Here is a 27,864-nt window from a genome sequence, read left to right on the forward strand (position 1 = left end):
CTGCTGCTTAGCTACTCAGTGAATCACAGTCTGCTTTCCACTCCTCAAGAGCCTTGTTTGAAGTAAACACGCGTTAGGCCAAGTTCGCAACGCAGTGCTTAACACACTATCCAAAGGCAAGGTGTCTCCCTCGTCTTTCCCCGAGCCTTAACACTCGTTACCAGCTGATCTGTACTCGTGGAAGAAACTTTGATCACTCACCGTCACGCGGCACACACATTTATATGTACCCACAGACTTACACGAAGAATTCCTCATGTATTCACTGATTGATCCTGAAAGAGAACTAGGTCGCCATCTTCGATCTTACCTGCCAGTTGCGAGCACAACTCCAGACAGAAATCGCATTCAATAGAATGCTCCGTCGGAGATCTACACTGGTAGCTACTTTGTGGGAGGATGGGGAATAAAACGTATACGAAAAGCAGATGACGCTGTGGGGAGTTTGACAGACCCGCTTCGGTGGAGTCTGCCTCGACACCTTGAGGGGAGTATTTTTTACCCCTACTGCTACTGCATTGCTGCCACCATACCAGTGTTTCAAGTTCCGCAGTGACACAGACGTGGTCAACACACACCGCTTCAGCAAGAGTGAATGAGAATGTACACCTGTTGACAGACCTTTCCTGTCATGGGACAGACCTGACTGTGAGCCACATAGATGACGATTAAACAAGCTAGTCCAGTAGGGACTCATTCTGAGTTTTAGCTTTCTGCGATGATGACCGGCAACGTTTTGTTCCTCCCTTGCTTTCTGTGTGACGTGTAAAAAGGGTTTGTTAATGCCTCATGTCTGAAGACACATTCGTTTCTTTGACAGACTGGAACCGACGCATCGCATACTACATGGCTCTGCAAGCTTAAAGACCGTAAAAGGTGTTGTGGGGATTGGGGAAGTCTGCATTCTCCAGTTTTGTTAATTCTGAGAGAACTGAATGTATTCAGTGTTAAAAAACTAAAACTGACTGCTTTCATAAAAGTTTATTTGACCGAAGGCTTAGAAGCAGTGGTATATACTTCAGCGCCATTTTGAAAATGCTTTTTACATTTTTTGAGACCGTATTTATTTGTATTTATTTCCTGTAGGCTTCTGGTTAAGAAATGTCCTAGTCAATACCATGAAGATGTAGCTCGTGACGTCCGAGTACATACACCTTTCTTTATGCTTAAAAAACGCGCTTTTTGTATCCATTTGAAAAGATGACTTAGGTAATGTCTTTGTGCATGTAAGGCTCATAGTTCTGTTGTATCATTTACCAAGTGTCTGTATGTCCCCCCCTCCCTTGTACTTCTTAATGAAAATACAATTACCAGAAGAAGAAAAACATTCTGCGTCTGCGTTTGAATCCTCTTCCTATTCACCCTATGATAACCTTTCCTTCTGCTTTACAATCACTTAATCATTGGCTGACATTTTAAACACATGCACACAGAGTGGCGAGCTAAGACTGTGTAGGCCGGGCACACGTCAGGTTTCTAAGACATTCAACCTGAAACTGCAGACCTGCCCCTTGAACATGAGCACTTCCAGTCAGACACACACCACCACATTCAACCTTTCAGATAGGATGCTCAGTAGTCTGCAGAGCCTCTTTTACCCTCATGACGAAGTTTGAGCCGCACAAAATAAGCATTGATACAAATACACTGTAGAGACCCTATAAGTATTACTGAAATGATGGCAAGAACTTCACTTTGAAACAGTGCATTTACTCACCCAGTGGGCAAGGCCGCACGTACTATGTATGTGGTTTAAAACTCTTGCCAATGGAAATTTCAAACAGCTCTTCCTTTCATAGCTGTGCTAGTCAATTTTCACCTTTGGCACCCACCAGGCAAGGTAGACTATACTAGCAAAGTATTGTAGTACACCAGTACAAAAGTAGTAGTAGACTAGTAAAGAGCAACTGTTTGGTGTAGTTTATTCTCCAATCGATCAATCTACAGATGTTACAAGGCGCTGTCATCATTAAAGGCCTTACAAAGGTCACTTGAAAAAAAAAAAAAAAAAAAAAATGAATAAAAACAACCTAAAAAAAACCTCCATGAGATCCACGGTGAAACACTGAATGTAGAAACAGGAAACCGATTGCTTGGTGGTACATATCCGCAGCAGGGTTGGACAGAGGTGCATTGTGGGTCATTCTTAGGACGAGGGGGGGGATACACAGCGTCCATTTTCACCCAGTGAGAGGGGAAGGCGCAAACGCAGACCCTCATTGAAGAATAAATAGTCAATTACAGCAAGTGCCAAAATACACACACACACACGCACACACACACACACACGACACAAGACACACACGACACAGACACACACACGAGTTTGTGCAGGACAACAAACCATTACATCTGGATCGATTCTATCAGATCATTCAACATTCTGAAATGCCAAAAAATCTACAGAGAAAAAAAGAATTCAGTCTTCATGAAACTGTTTCTGTGCACATCACCGTCTTCTTCTGTTCTTCAGATACTTTAACAGATGAGATTGCCGACGCTGCCTTCACAGCCACCATTTTGTTGTTGTTGTTGTTTTTTCTTTTTTCTTAAAAAGTGCGAGCCTGGCAAGTAGAAAAATGCATTCAAGCCAAACAAACCTCCATTCACACTCTTAACAATTTCAACGTTGCCCTACCTGATGCACCTGGCGAAAACACAAACAAAAAAAAACATCACCATAAAAATTGTCCGTTTAAAAAATAAAAGCAAAACCTTTATGATTCACCCTTCTGTCTAATCTCTTAAGTTAACTGATAGCAGCGGGGGGGAAAAAAGGAAGGAGGAAAAAAAAAAAAAAAAAAAAAGACTAAAACCCAAAGGAATGTTCTTGACAGCAGGCCTTGCTGGATCCTAGTCTACCACTCTGGAGCCTGCCTCTTTAAGCCATCCTGTATGAACACTACAACTTAAAGAAAATAATGAGTCCCTTTCCTCTTTTGTTTCAACACATAGCTGACTTCAGGTGACACTACAGATGGGACGGGGAGCCGTATTTCGGGGTCCGACGGACAAGACCGAGTGAGGGTTGGGGGGGGATGCGAGTCAGGGGTTGGTTCTGTGTCCGAATGCAGAAGGTGAGTTGAGGGTGGTGGTTTAAGATGCGGGGTGATGGGTGGGTCGGTGGGGGTAGAGTCTGGGGGGGGGGGGAGGGCGTTCTTTAGGCCCTCTTCTCCAGCATGAGCTTGTGGAGCTCGTCGGCGTCCTCGCCAGTCTTGATGCGGATCAGCATGGGCACGGGCGTGGTGGGGTTCTTGTCGTCCACGGGGGGGTTTGGCACACACACCACCATCACGTTGTTCTTTCCAGTGCGCGAGCAGGGCATGGTGGGAGACACCATGATGTTCAGTAGAATGTTGCCTATGAAACAAACACACAGACAAGACAAGACATCATAAGCTTAAGGCATCCAATACATTGGGTGAGGGGGAACCGATTACATTTCAAAAGACAATCCATAGAGTAAAGATCTAGTAAGAGACAAGTAGCAGTCTACCTATCTTTAGAAGTCTGGTCTTTGAAGAGGCAAGGAAAAAAATTAAGAAATGAAGAAAAGAAATCCATCCCCTTTAAAAGGGTTCATTTCACAGAGCAACACAAGCTGTCGCCACCAGGGGGAGGCACTGCACACCCGTGCTGCATTTCCTGGCTGTTTCTCAAGGCTAACGCAAACCCCTCCCTATGTACACACACACAGACACACACACACACAGACACACAGACACACACACACACAGACACACACACACACACACAGGCACACACTCCAGCCAGCAACTGACACAACAAGAACCCACGGTAAAAAGCAGCTTCTCATTCCTCTTGAAAGAGATGCAAATGCCAGCGTTTTTCAAGAGTGGCAAAGCTGTCAGACCGACTCCCTTTTCGAGGCCGTAATTATGACCTAGTTTAAAAAGCGTTCTGCTCAGGCGGTAAACAAAGATGAAAGACTTTCCTGCTTTTATGCATTTGCCAAGTTATTTTCAGGGAAAAGAAAGTATTGGTTCAAGAGAACAAAAAAAAAAAAAAAAAAAAAAAAAATGGTAATAATAATAGATCTTAACCACAAACCTGAAAGCCTTCAATTCTGAAACAGTATCTGCTGCTGGCAATGTGCCGAGTTTAATAGCATTACAGCTCCAGCACCCCCATCCACTGTTATGAGGTGCCAGAAGGCATTCGTTCCATCGCCTAGGTTAACTCACCCGTCACTTTGTTTTAAGGCACTACAGAAACACCCTCGGCATGACTATACACTAAAGATAGCCGGCTAAGAACCTGCCTCGGCTGATTCTGGCCTGTTAATATCTGAGTCACAGCAAAATCTGAACACGGACCTGCAAACCTGCTGAAAGCAGAATGTGTGCGAGCACACACACACACCACACACACACACACACACACAAAAAGTACACCCAATGCATTTTTTTGTCCTTTTAGCATTACTGGAAAAGGACAGTCTATCGTTCCCGTCTACACCGCGGTGCTGTGTGGAGTCTGACTGCCCTTTCTGATTAAAGTGAAACTATATTAACACAAGCACATCTTGGTTAGTTAATCGGATTATGTACACATGCATACATAATTTATAAGCATCTTTCTATAACCTTTTTTTTTTTTTTTTTGCTGGAGTCTGCCTTCCATCATAAAACTTAATTTTAAATCATTGGTTAATTTTCCTAATACGTTCTAGATTTTTCCATCCTTCTCAGTTGTAACCAAACTAGCTACTGTCCTTGGTCCTGACCACATTACATCAGGCTAAGTTGATCATGGGCAAATTTCTGACACCATCATATGCGTATATCTGCAAAAGGAATGCAATCAAAACTCTGTTTTTAACTTTGTATTAGCACTTAGCACAGCTAAAACAGATATAGCCTTACTAGTTTTGTTCCTCCAGAAACTATTTTGGCAGTTATGTAGTATGCATTGCAAAAGGTCGCCGCTGCCTGTCTGAAACAGTGGCCAAATATATGTAGTTCGATATTTCAGTGGTCCATTTGCTCTCCTTTTTAAAATGGACCTGACTAGGATTCATTCTGGGCATCAGTAATTGGCTCGGCCACCAATTTGAAAAAAACACATACTGCCAGCTCAAATTTCAAAAGAGTAGTAATTAAAAAAAGGAATATCACGAGTCTATACTTGTCCCCGTGACATCTGTGAGCCATTCCAGTAAAACACGAGTTTGCCCTACTAACTGGAAATGTGATAGGCATATGAGTGTGTGTGTGTGTGTGAGAGAGAGAGAGAGAGAGAGAGCAAGAGAGAGACTGTGTGTGTGTGTGTGTGTGTATATATGGCTGCGAGTGTGTGTATGGCTGCGAGTGTATGTGTGTGTGTGTGTGTGTGTGTACGGCTGTGAGTGCATGGGTGTGTGTATGTGTGTGTGTGTGTGAGTGTATGGCTGCTAGTGTGTGTGTGTGTGTGTGTATGGCTGTGAGTGCATGGGTGTGTGTGTGTGTGTGTGTGTGTGTGTGTGTGTGTGTGTGTGTGTGTGTGTGTGTGTACCCGGACGCTGTGTCCTTACCCAGGTTGGTGTCGGCACGGACCAGCAGCTGCAGTTTGCCCTCGGCAACCGTCTTGAGATGCAGCGTGCCGACCCCCTTCTCCTTGAACTCGCTCTCCTTCTTATAGAACAACTTACACCTGGAGGACAGACCACCCAGAATGCACAGGTTAGACACCATTACCACGGCAACACCTACAGACCAACATCACCGTATGGCATCATTACATCTGGTGTATGGCTCAAATGTATGACATCCAACACGGCTGAGGAAGGGTCATTTGGCCAAAGCCAACACTGATGACATCATGGACTACACAAGCAGGTGAAGTGATGGTATGGCGGTATTGTGAAAGGGTTCGTGTGTACGAGGGCCACTGACTTTTTGGAGTAGAAGGCATCTTTCTCCTTGATCTCCTTGACAACAACAACAGGAGGCTCGTCTGACTCCTCTTCGGCCCCGTTCTGCCCCGTCCCCACATCTGCAGAGACAGACAGGAGGAGGGAGAGAGGGGGAGAGGGAGGGAGGGAGAGAGGGAGGGAGGACGAGGGGAACGAGAGAGAGAGAGATAGAGGACGAGGGAAACGAGAGAGAGAGAGAGAGAGAGAGAGAGAGAGAGAGAGAGAGAGAGAGAGAGAGCGCGAGCGCAAGAGGAGGGGGAGAGAAAGAGAGAGGAAGAGGGGAGAGAGTGAGAGAGACAGGCAGATAAAGAGACAGACAGGTGCAAAGAGAGAGAGAGAGAGACAAACAGAAGAAGAGGGAGACAGAGAGGATGACCAAAAGAAAGGGAGAGAGAAAGAGAGGACGAGGGGAACGAGAGAGAGAAAGAGAGAGAGAAATGCAGTCAAGCCATCAGTGCTGCATCATTCCCACAGCCCCATGACAGCACAGTGCCCAGGGTCCAATGATTGTTATTAGTGATCAGTATGAGCTCCATCTCCATTCAATCAGTGCAGTCTTACACCGGTCACAACATGCATACCATGCCACTACTCACAGTGACAATTATTTCATTACATTATTTTTATTTGAATCATTAAAACTGTACTGTTAAAAAAGATGTCCTGAGATTAAATGGGTGGAATCATTTCTCTGTGAATATGGGCTATAAATATTATAGGATGTTGTATAATCTTATAAAATGGCTTTTTTCAGGTTCTCCAATACCACATTTTCTCAAATACCATAATAACCAACAAATTATTAAAACAGAATACAGAAATTCTATAAAGACAAGTTTGAAAAAAAATCCATCCACTAAAAATTTTATATGTATTGCTCCATTACATAAACATTTTAAATGATGCAGTGATCAGATCACATTGACATACATTTCAAGGCGAGCCACTAAAGGTCCACCTTTTCCAAAAATATAACAACTACCAGTACTGTATTCTTCCACAATAAAAAAAATCTCATTTAATTAATACGCAAACAAGACTACCTGAGACTCCCCTCTTAAACACAACTGCCACTACCTACAGCACATTTCTCATCACAACAAATAAGATCAACTGACCTCCCCCTTATCTCCTAAAACATGGACCAAGGCAGCCAGTCACTACACAAGCACAGCAGCCCAGCATGTGTGAGACCCACTGAATCCTGACCGTCCTGGTCCAACCGCAGCCCCCTACCCAGGTGAGGGGAGACCGGACCCCTGTCTCTGCAGCGCGCTCCCAGCACGTGTGCCCTGTTTTGAGGAGTGAGGTGAGGTGCAGTGGGGTGCAGCGGAGGGCGTTTACCTGTGCTGGGTGCCTCAGCCTTGGCCATGCTGAAAGAGAAGGGTGTCGAGAGGGCAGCTGCTCCTGCGGTGGTGGTGGTGCTCGAGCCACCAAACAGGGAGGGGGTGGCAGAGGACAAGGAGGAGGAGGAGGAGGTGGAGAAGGAGAAGCTGGGCACTCCGCCGGATCCGAGCGAGGACAGCACCGAGCTGTCCACCTTCTGGCCGAAGTTAAAGGTCACCCCCGAGGCCGCCGGGGTGGAGGTGGAGGACGTGGAGGTGTCCTTGCTGAAGCTGAAGAGAGACGGGGCTGCGGTGCCACCGCTGCTGCTGCTGGAGGTGGCCGTGGAGGTACCGCTGCCGGCCAGCTGCAAGCCCCCAGACTTCACCCCCTCCGCGTCGCTCTTGGCATCGGGCGCTGGGGGCCCGGTTGCCGTGGCGCCCGCCCCCCCTGCTCCGCCGGCGCCACCGTACTGCTTCTCGATGCTGGCCAGGTGCCGCTCATAGTCGCGGAAGATGGGGTTGAGGTCGCACAGCGGGTTGTCGTTGACGTGCTTGGTGATCCAGTCGCGCACTGAGCAGTTGAGCGCGGTGAGCTGTCGCCTGTATTCTGCGCTGCTGCTGCTGCTGTTGGTAGCGCTGCTGTTAGTGCTGCTACCGCCACTGCTGCTGCCACTGCCCACGCTTGCTGCTGCTACCGTTGGGCTGGAGGCGGAGCCGTTCCACTGCCGCTCACCACCCACAGCCAATGGGGGGGCTGCGGAGGAGGGGCCGTTGAATGTCAATGAGCCTGAGGAGCCCCAAGGGAGGGAGGGAGGGGGCAGAGGAGGAGGAAGAGGCAGCAATAGTAGAGGGAGGAGGAGGGGAGAAAAATGGAGCGAGCAAGAGAGAAGGAGGGAGTAAGGAAGGGTGGGGGGGGGGTGGGGGAGAAAGAGGAAAGAGAGTGAATCTGACATCTTTGATATCCCCCAAGCAAAACTGCTCCCCACCCCCTCCCTGAAAGTGTGTGACTGCAGTGAGCACTGCAGCTCCCCCTCCCTTCCCTTACACAGAAATAACACTCTCTAAAGCACACACACACACACACACACACACACACACACACACACACACACACACACACACACACCATTAGCCATGAATGCCAAGATTCAGGCTCCAACAATAGAGGATTTTTTGAGACCATTACAGAATAACACTGCCTAGACCCAGCTCACACTTGTTACGGGATGCTCATTTTTTTCTGAAGATACAACAGGAAGTCTTTTTTTTATCAAACTAGAAGTATATAAATTAAGCTTCACCGGCCCTTTTTAGTGGATGTTCTGAAGGAATTATCAGACTGCCATGAACATCCCACTGCTGAAAGTTACCCCTAGTAAATCAGGATTATGACATTTAATTAATAAATGGCACCATACCTGGTCTAATGTATAGGGACAAAATGAATTGCTGTCTTCATTTATTAGTGCTATTAAAGGCACTGCACTACCAGAATCGTAAATGGTCACAACAACACTTCCAATGTAGAAGAGAAGAAAGCCGCCACACAATTAAAATAGAACACGTCAAATTGTTGACCCCAAGAGGACATTTGTAAGGTCTGAAAAACAAATGATAATTAAAATGACGATCAACATGCAGCTACTATAGGTTTCCCATCTCTAGCAGCACTGTGCAGTTTTCTTGTTTTTTTTTATGTTTTAGAAGGCAACTACTTTCTGTACCATCTTTAAATGAATGCTGATGCATTACTAAGCTATGTGAAAGAGCTAACCACCTGTTCCACTTGCAGACACACACCTGGTGTTCCCACTAGTTGCCATGTCTATTCAGTCTATTCAGTCTCTAGTTTTGTGTTCTGGGTCCAAACCCATTTGCTGTTAGCTAATCAGCTCGCTAGTTTCAGACAAAAAAAGCCATAATGCCTCCTGTACCAGCAGTACCAAAAAACAGTACCATCATTTTCATGTGTCTACAATGTTGCAAAATCTCCATTATGAAACCCCTAGAACATCTGCTAAATGCTGCATAGATTTTGTACTTTGCATTTAAAAAAAAAAAAACAGCTACGGTTATACCACCATAAGTGGGCTGCCGGGGTACTGAGCAGAACCTTACCAGGGGTGGTTGGGGGCTTGGTGGTGCCAGGAGAGGAGAAGCTGCCGAACGCTGCTGTGGCAACCGGGGCAGCGCCGCCACTGCTGCTGCTGCCGTTCCCATTGGTCAGGCTTGCCAGAGGCTTGAAGCTGGCACCGTTACCAAAGCTGGGGAAGGAGGGGGCTGCCGCTGCCGGTCCAGAAGCTGAGAGGGCGAAGCCCGCGAATCCCTTAAATGCACCGGTGTTCTCACTCTGCAGCAGAGGAGAAAAGCCTTGCATTATTCACACACGTCCCACAGAGGGAACGGCTACAAGAGTGACCTGATTTTTTTGGAGGCTGGTTAGTTGAGGCTCTTCCCCCCCCCCCCATTCTTTTCTGAAATGAAATGGGAAGATAAGCTTAGTACCTCTGCACCCGGAGCGCGACGCTTGGCTTTCTTGATGGGTCTGCTTTTCATAACATCATCACTGGCCACTAAAAATGTCCCTGCCTGTCAGGAAAAAAAAGAGAGATTTTTCTTTTAATTTTCACAATCCTTATCGGTGTACCACATTTTACAGAGATCACACAAACTTCAAATTATTATACATCACTACCCTGATTGGGGGGATGCATGCCTTTTTAGAATTGCATTGAATAGATTTAGAATATAATGATTCTTCTGAGCAACAGTGACTGCTTTTTCAGAAGACCTATTTTTGGTGAGGATAGTTCAATGATTTAAGAGTAGAATCTTTGGGATGGGTGGAAGGATAAATTAAGTTTTTGTAACAATTTGCCACTTTTTGTGGCATCTATTAGGCTATATAGGCAACTAGTTTTGGCATCTTACAATTCATTATGATGGTATCTAGCAATTACAATGACATATAAACATGTCTGTCTGCGTGTTTTTGCATGTCTTTTAGGAAGTAAGCTTGCTAGTTTTTGACCTTCACAGTACTTCCGAGTCATTACCTCTTCAGTGTCTTCTTCCTGATCCCAGTTTCGGTCAGTCAGCTCCTTGTCTGCAATCCTCTTCGCCATATCAGCACTGATTCCTGTCACAAAAGAACAATCAAAACTCAAGAAATTTGCCTTTCATGGTTGTAAAAGACAGTAGCACTGCTGCTCTACAACGGAGGCAGAGCTGTTCCTTCTCAACTCACAGTGGTGGATTTTAGATGAGATTATTGGGCAGTTTGTGTGCTGTAAGATTGCCACACTTGAGATCACATAAAAATGCTAATCATGTTCCAAGGTAATTTCAACAGTAGCTAATGCAGTCTTCACAAGAAGCTCATAACTGACAATTGACTGAACGCATTTCAGTAAGGAATTCCCTTTGGACGGGGATATCATTGCACCTGTCAATCGACATAGCCTCTAACTTAAATGTTTTTAATTCTCCAATTTCCTAATTTAAAAGTGAAATTGGCAATCTTGTCATAAATTAGTTTAGAATGACGTAATCTGACCTTTATTATGTTGGGTTGCTACCAGGGGCACTATAAAATACAGCGGTCAGCACATTTACTGCATGGGTGAACAAGTGAAATATCAAGGCCCTTTACTTAAGTGATGATTTAAGTCAGAGCACAAACAGCGATACCGGTAATCAACCCTCGGAAACCAAACAGTTCTACAACTACCGTGTATATAACTTTAGATTGCTTAGCTGCCCAATGTCAGTCGACACAAATACTAAGCTTCAACGTAAATTAAGCTAATGGTAAACTAATGCTGCCTCTGTAACATGATTAAGAAAGCTAACTTATATTTAACAACAATTTATTTAGAACACTTTATGGCGCTAACGGTGGCTGTAAAAATGAAGACGTTCCGATAGGCAATGTAATCTTAAGAGTGCACCAGATGTCGGGAATAAAACAATTCTGATTACGTTGTAGTTAATGGTTAACTTTGACCAACAGGTAGTTCCCTTTTAGCTACCTAGCTAGCGGTGTTAGTTTAAACGTCTCGTTGAACAACAATACAGCACGCCAACTTGAGCTAAAGCTAGTTTAAAAGCTAAGGTTTGCGTAGTGGTTTACTTTAAGCCTGAAGTTGATCCCCGTGATCTTGAAGCTGGAAGTCAGTCTGCCAGTGGCGACATCCTCGACATTTCACTATGAACCACGTGGGGGAAATATTTAGGCTAATATAGTAACCAGGTGTAAAACATACTAGCTGTGAACATCTGACTCGGTTCATATTTAGCTAGAATGCTAGCGCAATGCGCTGTAGCAGCCTAGTGCATTCCCAAAAGCTAGCTATGCCAAGGTTAGCTTAACGATAGAGCCTGGTAAGAGTAAAGAACCTGGCTAATATCAATGCAAAAGTGCAAGAAATAGAGACGACATACCTTTCGTTTCTTGAAACGATCACTAAAAGTCCCAAGAATCAAATTTATTAAAACTCTAGGCAATAACAGTTTATGTTTTTCTAAATTAAATGCCGGGCCCTTTTCACTCCGCCATTTTATAAAACGGAATATTCGCGCGTCCTGATACCTCAACACGCATGCGTGTAATTTCTGAGGCTGAACAGTTTCCTTATGGGAATTGTAGTTACTCGACACTAAAGAGATGGCGTCCAGAACTGATGCTTCCAGTGCAGAGGAGATTAGATTGTGAATGATCTTAAAGAGATGCAACATTACGCCGCCAAAATAAATGTCTAACTGTGAGAGGCCATCAGATTTTAAACATACGAAGTGCGAAGTGGCAGTATTTGTTTCAGTGGCCTATGAGAGTGTGTTTCAGAAAGGCTTTAAGGGGGTTGAAATGGAAATGCAGTAGAGTTTGAGAGCAGGTGGCAATGATCCAAGCTCTCGGGATACTACACAGCCTTGCCAAGATATGAACAGGTGCTGGAGAAAGTAGGAAGTGAGATGGGAGCCGTATCGGCAGCAGGAGACCCCTGACCAGCTGGCAGAGAGAGACTTGGGAGGCTTGCCACCATGAACTAGGGACAGGATTCTGACCAAAGCAGGCCTCTTTTCAGAGACAATAGGTCATCTTGAGAAGAGTTGGAATCAAGGAGTAAAAAATATACTAATTTAAAAGTGAAAATGCCCTACCTCTAAGTTTTTTTCCTCTACTGCTAAGTGTTACAAATAGTCCCACTGGACTGGCATCAGACATCCAGTGTAAGGTCTCCTTATTATCTGCCACATATTTTGTTTACAGTCGCCGTGTGTGATATTTCCCACTCCCACACCACCATGTCATACCAATAGGGACATCTGCAGGGCCCCAGGAGCCTCTGCCATCACCCTGGGTGGAGGAGGGGCCAACCCGGCCTCACAAAAAAAAGAGTGAAGCAAAGCTGTGGTACCCCCCGTCTCCCATGGTGACCGGGAGATTACAGGCTTGATAAAATGGTGGGGCCCCACCGTGTTCAACCACAGTGGCCTCTCAACAGAAAGGATCAGAGCAGTCCACAAAGCCTGTCAGCGTGGGCAGCAGCTCCCATGACTCTGTGCTTGACGAGGCCAACCAAATGTATTGATTTTTAGATTTATTTTTTTTGCCTGAAACTTTCAAATGGGGGCTGCGATTTAAAGACAGGTTCTTTTCTCTTTTTCTCCCTGCCCCAAAGGGACTGTTGTTATTGATCACTTTCTGTTAGGGGATGTTTAACATCAGTGATGACTGTGAATGAGGCAGCTCATATTCCACCATGGTGCATGTGCTCTCCAGAAGCCCAGTTATATGTCTATTACCACTATTCTTTTTTACATACCAGCTGGGAATGAAAGATTTTTTGTTTATTTTTGGGGCTTTTTGCTTTCAATCACAGGATAGTGAAGAGAGGCAGTAAATGAGTGGGAAGAGAGATTAGGAGTGGGATCTGAAAATGACTGCGAGATGGACTCGAACTCAGGTCGGGTCGTGGGCACTCAGACCCACACATGTTCAGGATTGCAGAAATCATTTTATGGCACAGTTGTACGTTTTCAGTTTGAATATTTAAGGTGCGTCCCATCTCAGCTCTTTAGATGATAGTAACATCTTCATCTATGCTAATTTGCTAATTAATTCAGGGGTTTCAGCTTATAATTTTCTGTACTCACTTTTAATTGCTTATCTGCTCACATGACATATTGAAATGTCAACCAGGCACCCTAGACTCATAATACGGTAATTATGCACAATTAGTTAACTGTCTGGTGTGATAATCACTGAAGCGAATGCAAGAATCATATAAGGAAATGTAATTAGTTACTTTCTTTTAACAAACCCAGGTGTATTATCATCCTAAGATAAATCAGTTTACCACATTGTGAAAATAAAGTGTAAAGTGAATATGAAGTAGTTTGACATTTTTAACACACACTACCACGTAAAAAAAAATATGTCTGGTTGTAATGGCCATACATTGGTTTAAAAAGACTGTTAACTACTTGATAACTAGATTTGTTGATGTGTTTTGCATCAGACACATTGCACAAAAGGTCACCACTCACTCTTGACCACTTGTTCAGTGGTTCTTGTTTTGAAGGCCCAATTAGGTTAATGCCTTCTAGTGGCTGTGAAAGGTATTGGTCTTGGCTAAGAGCGGAAATATTGATCACTTTTCTCCATGAGTATAATCAAGCATGCTTGGAATTGGTTTTCTTTTTGGACACTACAGCTCTATCTAACACACTACATCTTGTTGTTTTTAGTTAATTTTCAAACAAAAGGTTGGCGCATCAAAAAACAGAAACTGTAGGGGAACCAAATACATTTTATTGAATTGTATGTGATTACATTTAGCAGATGCTGAACAATTTATTCATCTAAGCATAACCATTTAAGGTCTTTAATTGGCATCAGAATCAGAATCAGATTTTATTGACCAAGTAAGTTTTAACAAACAAGGAATTTGACCTGGTGAACTGGCTCTCAATATGCTTACACAAAATATACATAACAACACAATACAAAAACAAACACAATACAAAAACAAACAGTGCAATGGTCCATGAAGTTTAGGAAAGTATATACAGGAGCTGTGAATTGTTAGAACAGTAGTGCAAAGAAGAAGTGGAGAGTGCAAGAAGTACAGGGATAAATATATATGCTTCAGTGGATAAATATATGAAGGCTTGCCTTCAACTCTAGACATGAAAACACTACCCGTGGTTGGGAGAGGCTTTCTCTCTTCTGGACTTACTTCAGGCAGATTGAATATTGCAGCATCTAAAATGTAACCACATCTAGGAAAAATGTCCACGATATGAATGTTATTGCCAGTAAGACCAATAAAAAATGATTAAAACTTTGTCTGGGCAGTTAAACGTGAAAGTGCTTTGATCACTCTGACGGGAGCTTCAGAGAGGGTGTTTGAATTGATTGTGTTAATCATTACTTTGCCTGCTGACCAGCAAGTGTTGATTTTGTACCAAAACATTATGTCTCCTCTCATGAAAGATACAGCATCTCTATAAAATCATGTCTTGGACAAGTCAAATAACAGTCTACTATAGCTCAATACTGAAATTGTCAAAATGAGCACTAGTGGTTCAAAACAGGAAAAGACCATACTGACACTGAAACCATCTACATTATAAATTAAACATGCGGCCGATAAAATGTAAAGTGTACAGTCTGTCCTTCCAGCCTTCAGAGATTTGACATGATAATTACACAGCTGATGTCCTTTAAGACATTTCTTGGAGGCATCTTGAATTTGTGTCCATGAGTTGTAAGACAGCTCATTGATGCCTCGCAATAAAGCACCAGGTTTATAGTCGATAAACGATTATATATACCACCTTCTCCTTCTGAGCTGTGCTGCTGACAAATCCACTGTGCCTTACTTTCTGTCTTATTCACATTGTCTGGCTCTATCCTCTCTCAGTGTTTAACTGTGCTTTGCCTGCCAACTACCAGACTGCCTTGAGCCATCACAGTGGTGTAGACCCCCAACTCACAGGGCAACACTTCAGATAGGCAAACCACTCTGGGGCAAGAGGACAGCTGGGCGATGGGACAAATCCACTCTCCGAAAACACTGTTTGGATTGGCATACAGTACATGGATATTATTTCCCTCATAATTAGCCTGTGCTATCGCCATTTTGTACATGCAGTGAACCAGTGCCCATGATCTGTACAGAGCATGAGTTAATTTGGCTAGAAAAGAGGGCGATGTTAAATATGCATTTACATTTACATTTACATTTAGTCATTTAGCAGACGCTTTTGTCCAAAGCGACGTACAAGGGAAACAACGGCCTGGGATGAAGGCCTGAAACCTGCCTGTAGGTCTGAAAGAAATTTCCAGTGATGAACATTCTTCCCATCTGGCAGTGACTAATGCTGTGCTAAGCCCTGATGCTCTCTGCTTGTTTGTTTGTTCGCTTTCACTTGAGTAGGCAAAATGTTAATCATGCAACTGCTCAACGCGGGGAGTTTATCGTCGTGATAAGGGTTTAATTCACTCCTCTGTGTAGGAGACAAAACACTACTGTTGTTCCCAACCAGGCGAAAATAAATAGATAATAAAAAACCCAGTGGATATAAATCCAAGCACCATCAGCATTCCCCATCAAAACAAACAGCAGGAGTATCCTTGAGGATGACTTTCCTCCTGAGTCGGCTTCGCTGGGGGGATGTAGGGAAGTGATTCATTTTCCCCTAACCAAATCTCCAGATCTACTATTTTACTAGGACCAGCTTGTCTTTGAGGAATTTCCACAGAGGGGGGAGGGAATATAAACATTCAGACAATTCACAGCAATTCAACAGACAATTCACAGCAATACAAACTGCATAAATACGACTGAATATGTGAAATGCATCTCCCTCCTCGTGACAATGATACCGCTAGAAGTAAGAACGTTACAATTTTAGTTTAGGTTTGTGACTGATACCCACTCCAGCATCATTTTATTGAAATTATAATAAAGGAATGCTGGAGTTCATGCCATCTGCCATTTCCAGAGCTTTACATTACAAGGACCAAGTGTGCTCTATGTGCCAGAAGTCCATGGATGTCTCTGGCCTCTCCATACACAGGCGAGTGAACTAAATTAAAAGGCAATGGTTCACTTGGCCACTGTGTAGTAATTGCTCTTGCTCTTATCTGGGGAGGCTGCAAACAGAGGCAGGGAAAGAGCAGAGTGCAGCTTATTAATGGTGATCTCAGCGCTGGGAGAGTGAATCACTGCTTCGCTGACTACCCCAGGAAGAGTAGCGTGTTCCCGTAGGAGGAAAGGAGGGGGGAGGGGGGTGAAGAGTGAGAACACGCCTTCTCAGAGGGCAAAGGCACATATTGGTTGTCAATCATAACATTTGTAAACATTGTCTGTGTATGCTTTGTGAAATAAGACAAACACATTCAGCACACAAACACACAGCCCTGGTTTGAAAGGCCATTTTCATCAATACATGGTACAATCAATTTAGCTATGCAGCCTTCAGATATAATGATTTATCAACAATCATTTTCAAAGAAAACATTATATTGTGTAATGATGTGAAGATCTATTAGGGTTTTTTCCTGTGTTGATAATCCATGAAAGGTACTGAGAGACTCACACAAAATGCTTTTCAACAGTAAAGTCTATTACCATGGCCTCTATGGTGCTTTATACATATATATATATATATAATGTATATATGTATATATATGTATATATATATATTATTTATTCATTTTTGTTTGAAAAAACCTGTTTTTGGAGCATAAGGAGTTTGAAGGAAATGGGCCATATACAGAGAACCAGCATGTGTTCGCATTCTCACTCCAATCCACAGTTTGACAGGTATGGAATGGGTGAACTCGGACAGCATGTTACTTTTCAGATTGTTGCCACGACAATATGGGCCCACTTTCCAGCAAAGGACGTACAAGGAAAAACCTTCACCTTCCAAAGTGAGTCTAGCACACCAAACTGTCCATTCATCAGTTCACAATGCCGGAGCTTGTTTCACTTTCACAGCAGCCTGCCAGGACTGCTCGCTCCTCTTAAGCCAAAGGCAAATGTCACTCCTGGCCAGGGTTCAGTGATAATATGTCATGTTGCATGTTCAGATGACCCATTCGAGCTGAAAGCGTTGACTCTTACCCCCTGCGCTGATAGTGATGGCCCAAACACACGGGTCATGTTCATCATTTGTAATGGCTTTTATGTACTGCATTTAGTTTGTGATGCTAATAATAAAAAATAACCACAGAGACCAGTGTAATGATTTAGCGTCCTGAATTAATGGAGCCGTTTCTGCATGATTTGGTAGATGACTACTCAGGCCACATCTTGATTTCATAATCATTTGGCTCACGGGCTGTACGCTTCGCTTAACCCCCTTTTATTTCTGCGGGAGCCCACGACAGTAAATAGTGTTTGACAAACCGCACACATAAAACCGCCCCAATTCGGAACCCCGCTGGCTTATCTTCCCCGTTCCATCTCTCTAGCGCTACTTATCAATACGAACAATCTCCCAAAGTCTTTAAGCACTAACAAAAAAAAAGACCATGATGCCTGACGGGCGAAGCATAAACATATTTGCATAATGGTGTATGTTTAATCCCCGCCCCTGAGTTTGCCCTGTCACATCTGACCCAGGCATTGGCTGTCAAAGTGATGGAGCCAGAGTGCTGCCGATGAGGGAGGACTGCTGATGTCAGAACCAGGAAGTTTGGTGGGGGCCGGCTGATCCAAATCAAATCGAGTTTATCCACCACTCTCTCTCTCTCTATCCACCCCTCTCTCTTCCACCGACCCCCACTTTTTCTCTCTCTCTTTTTCTCTCTCTGTTTCTGTCTTCCACTCGGCTGGTTGGCGTGCTTACTCACGAAGGGGCCCGAGGCAAGACTGAGCACTTGGCGGATTATGTTGTACACTAAGCGCTGCCCAGGGCCCTCACAGTCCCGGCTCTCTCTCTCTTTCTCTCTCTCTCTCTCTCTCTCTCTCTCTCTCTCTCTCTCCGAGGATGATGTTCACCGTCGCAGTATGAGCATGAGTGACAGACTCTGCTCTATTCCAGGAAAGTGTGTTACTCGCTCAATCAGCCATTAGACACAGAGGCTTGTCACAGCACCTCCCCGCCCTCTTCTCTCTGGCCCCTATGCACGTGGTGAAGGGCCACTGGGGCCCATCTGCACAAATACTGAAAAGTTCTGATGAGGTCCTGACATATAGGCTCTGTTCAAAAACTCTTAAAATGTGTCCTTCCTTCCTTCCTTCTCTTATAGTAAGGAAGGAAGGACTGTTCGCAACCAGGTTTTTTTTTTTAAAGACATCTTTCCCCAAAAAGACCTGTCTCGTCAGACACCTGTCCAACGTGAGATCAAGGATCAAAACAGCTATCTAAGTTTTCGAACACAGCCATAGACTGCCTTTGACCACGAGCGTCCTATCCTGCCACCACAGAGAGGGCCTACTGATTCTCACTTTTGGCCAACCAGCTGTAGATGTCACATGTTGACCCCTGAGCACAGCTCAACTTTAACGCCGCAATGTGTTACCATGAGAAACACCAACAAACCATTCCTGCCTACCGCAGTAAGGTATAATAGGCACAAAGGTGTAACTGTGACTTTCCAGAATAACAGGGACAGATTTTTAAGAGGCACTCGGCATGAGAGTGCTCAGCTCTGGAGTGTGTGAACAGAGTAGTGTGATAGTAAGAGCGGTGTGTGAGAGCTGTTTACTTAATGGGCTGCTGTCATCGAGTATGCACAGAGACGAGACAAACTACCCAATGTGCTTGAAAGCATGTGCAGCTCTCAACCCAGGCTACGTAGCGGTAAATTAAAGAGTCTTGAAAGCAACAAATTGATGCCGAAGTGGCATAAATGGGTATGTTTCTTTCAGATGTGGGGGTATAAGGCTTTTTATTTACTGATAGGCTACATCAGAGTTCATACCCTGAATATACTGAAATCTATGGATACACATAACGTAATACTGTTGCAGTGTCTTTTTCAAGGCTTTGTCAAAAAAAGTATACACTCAGTCAGTCTATATAGTATGTCTGTACATTTTCATGGTAAGGGCAGTGAAGTTTTTTTACTCACCAAGTTCCCTCTGAAATATAAAACATGCAAGTAGATTGTATTTCACTTAACTTTTTAAATAATTAAATATTGTGTAAGTATATACAGTATGTATATATTCAGTATAGTGTGTATATGTATCTATTTATTTATGGATGATTCAATCAAAACCAACAGCGCTGACTCAGGGTCTCTGAAATACTTTTGAAAGAATCATTAAAATGTTGAGCTGAACCACATGGGTTGGAAGTGATGTTAACAAATAGCCAAGGCTCAGCACACTGTCATGCCCTTTCATTATTTGAATGAAACAGATTAAATTAAATCCATGGTCATGGGATTAAAACAAAATACAAAGCCTAATTAAATTCCTCCAGCTGAGTTATTACCAGTTAATTTCTCATCCTGATGTAAAATGATAGACTAGCCAGATTTTAATTTGAAGCGTTCTGTACCCAAACTCGACCTTTTTTCTCCAATAGGCCTAAAGACAAAGGATGTGTTGAGGGAATTCGGAATGTTTATAAATACTCAAGCTATCCCCACTAGGCAAACGGGGTGAAGAGAGAGAAAGGAGAACAACAAAATCCTCCCAGAAAGAGGGTTCTGGCTCGTTGACGTCAGAGTGTGGTAACCTACTCGAGGCATCTTGCAATTGAAAGCGACTGCTGGTCATTTTCAGAGAGGAGTTCAAGAGTTTCATCGCTGAGCCGTGAAATGAAAAGCAACAGCTGATGTAGCGCCGTGGCAGCACTAGCTCCTTCGACCTGTGCTGGGTGGGGGAGGGGTCGACTCAAGTGGAGAAACTCATATCCACTCTCTCAACTCACCAGAAAAAGAGAACAGAATCTCCCCTCTGAGATACAAAGGTAATTTCGGAGACTGGGCCAACTTATATCTCATCCGCCGTTTAAGCACAACACGGTGATATGCGAAGACAAGGCCCGAGACAAAACACCCACCGAGATTGGAGGACAAAAAAAATCCCCCGGGATTTGAGCTGTGCACTAATATGCCAAATCTTGTGAGTCTAAAGGTTGGGTGAGAAAGTTAATTAAAAGCTTCGAGGAGGGATATGAAAATGGGAGTCTACAAACACGACGTGTGGCAGCGTTATGAAACGGGTCCAGCAGCAGCGGTGCTGTCCATGGTGCTTAAGTTTCGCTCTCTTTACACTCTCGCCCTCTTCAGTAGGCAAGCAGACCCTTTCATGCTGTAACTGTTAACACACAGGCTTTATTCACAGCTTCTTAAATGCGTCCACAGTTGATCTTCTCGTTGTTGTTTTTACATTTTCTTCATATGCCATGAGAAATCAGAGCTGAAAAGACCATTTTCGAATATGAGTGCTTTTAAACACAACTGATGTAAAATCCTCAGCTATGCTATCTCGGCTACTCATCAACTCTCAACTCACATCCGCGCCGAGACCAGCCCACTCCGTGACGCTGATTCGCCCCTCAGCATCCTTACTTGCGTCGGTCTGAAGGCATATGCATCAGCGGCAACTCCTGATTGGGCGTCGGCTGGCCAAACACACGAAAAGATCTCCAATTGCGACTTGACTGGTCTGCTCGGGAGGAGGATGCTTGGGAGGGGGAGGGGACGGCCATCCTTGAACAGTCGGGGTAGAGAGTGTCAGCAAGGGGGAAGGAGCAATATATTTATGAGCAAGACGTCACACTGTTAGCCGGCTCATGACCCGATTTTCATTAGTTAGATACAGTCTATTTTGTTTTATGTGAATTTGACGATATATACTTTAACAAGTTCAGATTTTTTAAAAAGAAAGAAAAAGGTAAAATAACTATATTTTGGTCTTTTCCCCATAAGAAAAAAACATTTGGGAAAATTGGAGCATTCTATGATAACTGTGTATGAGGGTTATAAGTGATAACTTAAAATAACCGAAAATATAATGTTAAATGCGCACACCTTTACTTTTACAGTGAAAAACTAGAAAAAACTCATGTTGACCTACATAGTTTAATTCTGTTGTTTGAGCCCTCTGAAGTGTAAAAGATATTTTCTTACGAAGTTAAGACTAACGGATGATATTTATTCACATCTTAATAGCTGGAGGGGATGGATGCTCATTTACATGTGGGGGAGACAGAGCACAAAAGTAATGAGAGGCCTATAGAGGTTTTGAAAGAGGGAGGAGTCTACAAGGAGAAAGCAGAGGGCCATCAAAAAAACGTAATCCTCGGCAGGCAGACCATTGTTTTGGTTTTATGGTTCAGAATTATTTGGCCAGTGAGCCCCATATGTGATGTAAGCCTAGTCCACAACTGTGCTAACTACAAAGAATGTATTAAATCCATTAACAGTTAGAATTTATAGTTGTTTGAGTAAGTTGTTCCATATATTGCGGTTTAATCTACTTTTGTTTATGAGTTTTACTAGCCAACCAGGCTTTCTTACATGGTTCCATAAAACAAGGAATTAGGAAAGATCACAAACATGTTGGCAAATTTCATCCAAAGACTACATTCAACTCTCGAGTAATGCATGTAGTTTGACCGAGTAACTAATTTGCATATGATTAAAACTGATTAAATTAATAGCAATGAGGTCAGGTGTGTTTTGGTAAGATTAACTAGTTTACTCACAGGCAGTGAGTATGGCCTGTTATGAACATACACAAAAAACAAGTGACACATATGATATTCAAAACTATATAAACAATATAGACTCAGTATAAACAACAAAGACTCTTAAGATGTCTCATATTATATATAGATAAGGAAAATGTATCAAATATAATGGCAAAAAAATATATATATGATATCCTCCATACATTGACCAACAAGGTCTCTAGTTTAGAGAGCCTTATAAATAGCTTATTATTACTTGTACAACCCATAAGGACTTTCTTCAGTAGCCCTACTTGTCCTTGCAATATTGTAGATCAGTCGCCTGTATATGTTTCCGGGAGTGCGCATGACTGAGCGTATGCTTGTGTGACAGAGGGGGGAGAGGAAGACAGACGAGGGGAGAGTTCTGTTCTTTCACTGCTCCATCCGGGAACTTTCGAATTAGCATTGACAGCCGAAGCGCAACTTTTCCCCAGGCAAAGTGAAATCAAGCCGCGGACTCGGACAAAATATAGTCCCCCTTATTCAACTCAAAATAACCTAAAGAAATACATATCTAGCTTTACGACGGAATGCGTCTTCGCGGTGCTATTTTTGAAGTGGATCTGTCCGAGTGCTGAAATCTTTTCGGTCTCTTTGGAGCACTTTGCTCACTGGCGTAAAGTGAGTGATGAGTCCTGTACCCAGTAAAGAAGCGAGAACTTGCTTTGCAGACTGAGTAGTTCTTCTTTCGATTGTTATTGTCGCTTTTTAAAAAACCTTTATTATACGGAAACTTCCCCGCGATTGAAGCGAAAGTGGAACAAAAGTGCTTTTGAAGTCGGAACATGGAACTACAAGGCCTGCAAGAGGCGTTGAAAGTAGAAATCCAATGTCATCAGGTAAGGGAAGCATCGTATTATTATACCATTACTGGTCTTACGAACGAGTGAGAGCTAGAAAAAATCTGATGGGATCAAACGTGAGAGGTTAGCATTCCGAGGTAATAAGTGCTCCATCTAACATATTTCACCTTTATATCTGGTGACGCCGTAACATGCACTTCGAATAGAGATTGTTAATGTACTTTTTGGAGTACTTTGCTAATGTCGTGCGTCTTTTTAGAGCAACAAGGATTTGGAGAAATAATGCGGTGGTTTTGTGTAGCGATCAGAACGAGACTTGAATATTTATGAGGTGCAAGAAACTGACTCGCTGTGTATGCTCGCCGCTTTGTTCCTCCCTAACATACTAACTTGAAACACTTTTTGTAATTCACCTCTCGTTCTTTTCTTCGTTTAGAAACTAGTTGCACAGATGAAGCAAGACCCACAGGTAAATGTCTATTTGTAAAGCATTGTGGTTGTCTTCAGAATAAGGCAGTTGCATTGAGTGTACGAGAAACTTTATCAGCATAAATCTCATCTTGTTTCCTTTAGACCTCGTACTTCAAGACGTTTTCCAAGCTTTGTCCTCAATGTGACTTTGCTGGAAAACGTTACGTATCAATTCAAGTTTTTGTCAGTATCGGCATTGTTCCACTTGGTATTTTGGTTCTTTTAAGCAGTATACTTACTGATGATGTTTTGTTCAATTATAGGATGGCGAGCTTAAGAAACAGCTTCACGACAGACAGACACGAATAACAGCCTTAAGCGAAAAACAAGTAAGATTTTACATATATTTGCCTCATGGTCCTTTATTAGTAATCATTTTTCATGTCACGGCGTAGCCTTGTATTGTGATAGACCGTTATGTTTAGGACAATTTTGTTTTTTCAAATGTCTGAAAAGTATTGGAATTCGTGTGTGTTTGGATTTGGCGAAGTCGTCATACGAAAGAAGTGCCTTAGGTTTATCGTGAAATTGTCTGAATACTCTAAGTTGTGTAACATGAAATGTTGAAAAATTTAGCGTCCATTTTGAGTAGGTCGACATGTTTCTGGAGAGTAATAAAGGATATGCTTTCAAGTATCCGGTGTTCACTTTTGGGCATCCAGCGTCAAATTATGGAAATTAAGTGCATGTCTTGACATATTAAGACGACTGTTAAGTTTGTAATTTCATAAATAGACTAATTTGTTACTTTATTTCCAGTCTTGGGTATTATTTCTACTTGGTCACATGACGACGTGGTAGCATTTGATTCGATCTCACTGGTGCACTTTCACTTTTTACAATCTTGAATCAAACGGTGTTAGACGATTAACTTTCGTCGTTTCATAAACGACCTAAACTGGTTGTAGGGTGAAATCAGAGGTATAATCGTGAAATGTTAGTGAAAGGACTTAGCGAGTGGAGTTCTTCCGCCTAGAGGAGCTATTTTTCAGCACCACGAACAGATGCCATAGAATGCTTAAAGTCACAATGCTTGCTCCGTTCCTCGTTGAATTTGTGAAGTTCCCCAAGCAACTATGGGTAACAACAATGTTAAATGAAGAACAACACAAAGACTAGTGATTAAACTGTTTATTGTTTAGTCCTTTCGTGTCCTCGTTGAAGGCGTTTTGCCTTCTGTTAAGTTTAATCGATCGCGTTTCCTTTGGAATGCAGTTTTTCAGCACTTGGAACAGCGCCTTGATTTTTGGCCTCTGCATTTAAACGTGTTTCAAATGCTCAACGACACAGATTGTAATAAAATACTGAATATCATCACGATATACTTGAGTTTAACGTAGTTCGATGTATTTCAAACAAAAATGTTAGCGTTTAGGCTCTATTTGTTGTAATGTTTTTGCAAAGCGCTTCAGTTTGATAGTGGAAGCTTCCATTTTGTGCGAGAAGGGGTGTTGGTTTCTTCCTAACATGGAGAAAAAGTCTGCAGAGTTTCGTGGTGGGGGATGGGTCTCATTCATGCCGAACATTACCATTTTGATTGCTTTGATGCTGTTTTTGGAGGAGGGGGAGGGGAGGTAGAAAGAGAGAAAAACCGAGTCAGCACAGCGCAAGGGATGTTTAATCACCAGACAGAGCGTATTCTGTTCTATTTCACTAGCAAATATGACCTCCACTTTTTCGTGGGCTCTGGTTTGCGATGTAGAAGCAAGTTGTTGTCGACCACGAAAGGATTTCTACTTGGCAGACATTCGGAGGTTACTGATGTAGCACCTGAAGAATACAGATGGTTGTGTTTACTTTTGTACAAGTCCATTTTGTATACACAGTCCATTTATTATAAATGCGCTTGTGTAAGCGTAATATATAATGAATAATAATCACCTCCAAACCACTTTCTATTGAAATTCAAACAACGTATGCACACACCATATGTTGTTCTGGAGTTTGTTGTGATTGTTGCCAAATTATTAAGTTTATATTATATGAATGTAAACAGGATAAATGTAACTTAATTTTGACTGACTTTTTAATTTTCGACTTCCAAAACGCTTTTCTATTTTGGATGCAGGAAGTCATAACTAATACATACTAAAACAGACCTATAACACAGTTCCTGTCGTTTGAGTTGGTTAAGTGTTAAACACTGCATTATCTAATGCAATGTACTACGTTTTATGACTGTCTTGTTAGCTTTAAATGTAAAACATAATTCAATAAGCCACATAAGGGCAGCATGCATAGCATTTGCATTAGTTTGTTGTGATCTATCTACTCAAAAGAGGAAGACATTGTTGTGCATTTTAGTAAACCTGATCATTTTAATGGACCAAAGTAAATGAATGTGTTACCTTTTGTTCTCAGCACAGTGCAATCTATTCCATATTTTTGGCGAGTATAGGTCTAGCTCTAATGACAGTTATGACTCCCATGGATCTTCATTCAGTAATCTCTGAGGTGTATCAGAACAGCTCTATAAGGCCGGGCTTGCTCAGTCCTGCTGTCGGCCCGGCGTGCAAGATATGGCAAAAGTCCCCCTCCTCCCCAATGAATACAGTAAAAAACATGGGCCTACTTTTGCACTGTTTGGGTTAGTATTGTTTCCATGATGGAATTATACAATGAAACAGCGGATGTGCTGACATGGGGGTTGCTAACCTCAGAATTTACAGTCCAGACTGTACTTTAAGCAACAAAGTGGACACTCTATTGACGTTTCTCTCTCTCTCACACACTGACAGACACACACAAAGTGGACATATGCTTGGTGTTTCCCGCCTCCCATGTTGTGTTCTCAAATTGCTGTTCATGTTCTTTCCGTTCTTTGCACCACGGTTTGTTTTTGTTTGTCTTTGTTACATACTAGAACACTCTTAACCAACATTATCTTAAAACTGATAGAGGGTAAGGCATATATGGTGGCAGGGCATATCCTGTAATAAGTGTTCAATAGCAATTACATACTTTGATGAGAATGTACCCTTAACCATTGGAATAGGCTCAAGAAACACTTTACATCGCTTTCCTGTCCCTACCTTTAAGCACTGAATTTGTTTATTTTTCGAAGAAAACACAGAGTTTGCTTAAGGTCGTGGCTCATGCAATATAATTATAATTTTGGGCCCTCCTTAAGTCTGAGCCGGGGTGCGTCTGCATCCCTTGCACCCCCTATAGTGCACACCCTGCCATAAGGCATGAGAACTTTCTTTCCACAAAGAAGAAATAGTTAATAGCATTCAACAAAAGGACAGGCCTGAATGGATTGTATAAGATGGCCTAGAATACACCTTCTTCTTAAGTCGCTTGTGGTTTAAACTAATTATGCTAGCATGTAAGACAAACAAAACCTAAAAAAAGTATGTTATTGTCTTCCAGGAAGTGTAGTTTTGGGGCCTTGCAGTTGATCCAATATGATTTTTTAGGCTGTGAGCTTCACTAGGGTGGCGTAGCAGAAACTGCTAAGCCGATGGCAAAGAAGCTCATTACGAGAGAATAATAATCTTGTTCAACTATTCTGTCTCAAGTGACCTGCTGTTTCCCTCAGGGCGTATTGGAAAATATTCTATTTTATTTTATTTATCATCTTTCACATTTTTGTCCCCCCTCAGTTTCCTGACGTGAAATAAATATTTCATAATATGTCCCATTTCTGTGTGCTATTTCACATGTAAATGCATACAAACAAGTGGAATGTTTTCCTCTGCTAGACCGTGGCATGCTTGCTCTTGGTTGCATCACTGAGGTCGTCACACATTCCTCCGATGTAATGAGCAGAGCTAGCTCTCATGTTATGCATGTTACTCTGGACTGGGTTTGTTTACAGTCACAGCACACCATTGTAGCTTTAGCCTACAAACTCTCTCTCCACTTTTACTCACTCCTCTGAAAGTTTCATCTTTTTTTTGCCAACTGTGCATTTCTATATGTGATTCAGGCTAATAGCCATTAGCATGCTGAAATGGAAAAACCACTTGTAAAAGCCATATTTCAGCAACAAGATTTTCCATCTTCTTTTCTCCACTGAGCGGCACGGATGCTGTCCTCATTAATCCATTTTTTCCTGAGTTTTCTCTGGCTCTCTCTCTGTAAAAAGGGATTACTTGCATCACTTATTTATTTGGATTCTGTTTTGTACCCACGCTCCTGTTTCGGATTAATTAATACAGCTGCTGGGAAGATAAGAGGAGAAGTGGAAAAGGCGGAGAGGGAGGTTGATACTAGTGTAAATAACATTTTACTCACTAACACCAGAATAAACCAGGGTTGTTTGTGAGTCGGTCAGGGCTAGGCTTGCAGAGAGCTTTGGTAGCCTCTTACAGAGAGCCATTTGGTTACCGTGTGCCCATAAGAGAAAGAGGAAAGGAAAGAAAAGGAGGGAAAAAAGAGGAAAAGAGAGGGCTGGGGAGAAAGAGATCCGATTATCAGCTGGAAGGAACTCCAGCCAAAGAGAGTACAGGAGGTGCGGTGGGAAATGTGGAAAGACAGAGGGAGACTTTTAGAGATGTATTCAGAGCAAGAGGGAAGAGACAGAAAAGGACACATAAAACTAATACAAGAGAACAGGAACAGGAGAACAGGCCTGACAAGAAGCAAACTGACAGTGACTGAAATGCGAGTCCCTTGTACATAGGAGGGCCTTTGG

At 42.8% G+C, this 27,864-nt stretch overlaps 2 protein-coding genes across 2 annotated transcripts in view; one reads left to right on the plus strand and one right to left on the minus strand.

The window, feature by feature from the left end:
- Nucleotides 1-1,925: 1,925 nt before the first annotated feature.
- nup50 (nucleoporin 50) lies at nt 1,926-11,811 on the minus strand. Its single transcript, XM_080850865.1, has 8 exons — nt 11,683-11,811; nt 10,296-10,378; nt 9,745-9,828; nt 9,358-9,589; nt 7,259-8,026; nt 5,895-5,994; nt 5,534-5,652; nt 1,926-3,360 (listed from the first exon to the last, which is right to left on the minus strand). The coding sequence occupies exons 2-8, from the start codon at nt 10,362-10,364 to the stop codon at nt 3,161-3,163; spliced, it is 1,572 nt and encodes a 523-aa protein (XP_080706991.1). The 5' UTR covers nt 10,365-10,378; nt 11,683-11,811; the 3' UTR covers nt 1,926-3,160.
- A 10,925-nt stretch (nt 11,812-22,736) lies between these two features.
- Nucleotides 22,737-27,864, plus strand: part of phf21b (PHD finger protein 21B) — a gene marked incomplete at both ends in the record, with an annotated part of 84,398 nt that continues 79,270 nt past the window's right edge. The window contains 3 exons of the mRNA XM_080851180.1: nt 22,737-22,790; nt 23,191-23,223; nt 23,489-23,554. Coding sequence (XP_080707306.1) covers nt 22,737-22,790; nt 23,191-23,223; nt 23,489-23,554 — 153 coding nt within the window. The remainder of the gene's footprint in view (nt 22,791-23,190; nt 23,224-23,488; nt 23,555-27,864) is intronic.

The sequence above is a fragment of the Sprattus sprattus genome (genome assembly GCF_963457725.1).
Source record: "Sprattus sprattus genome assembly, chromosome: 14".
Classification (NCBI taxonomy): Eukaryota; Metazoa; Chordata; class Actinopteri; order Clupeiformes; family Clupeidae; genus Sprattus; species Sprattus sprattus.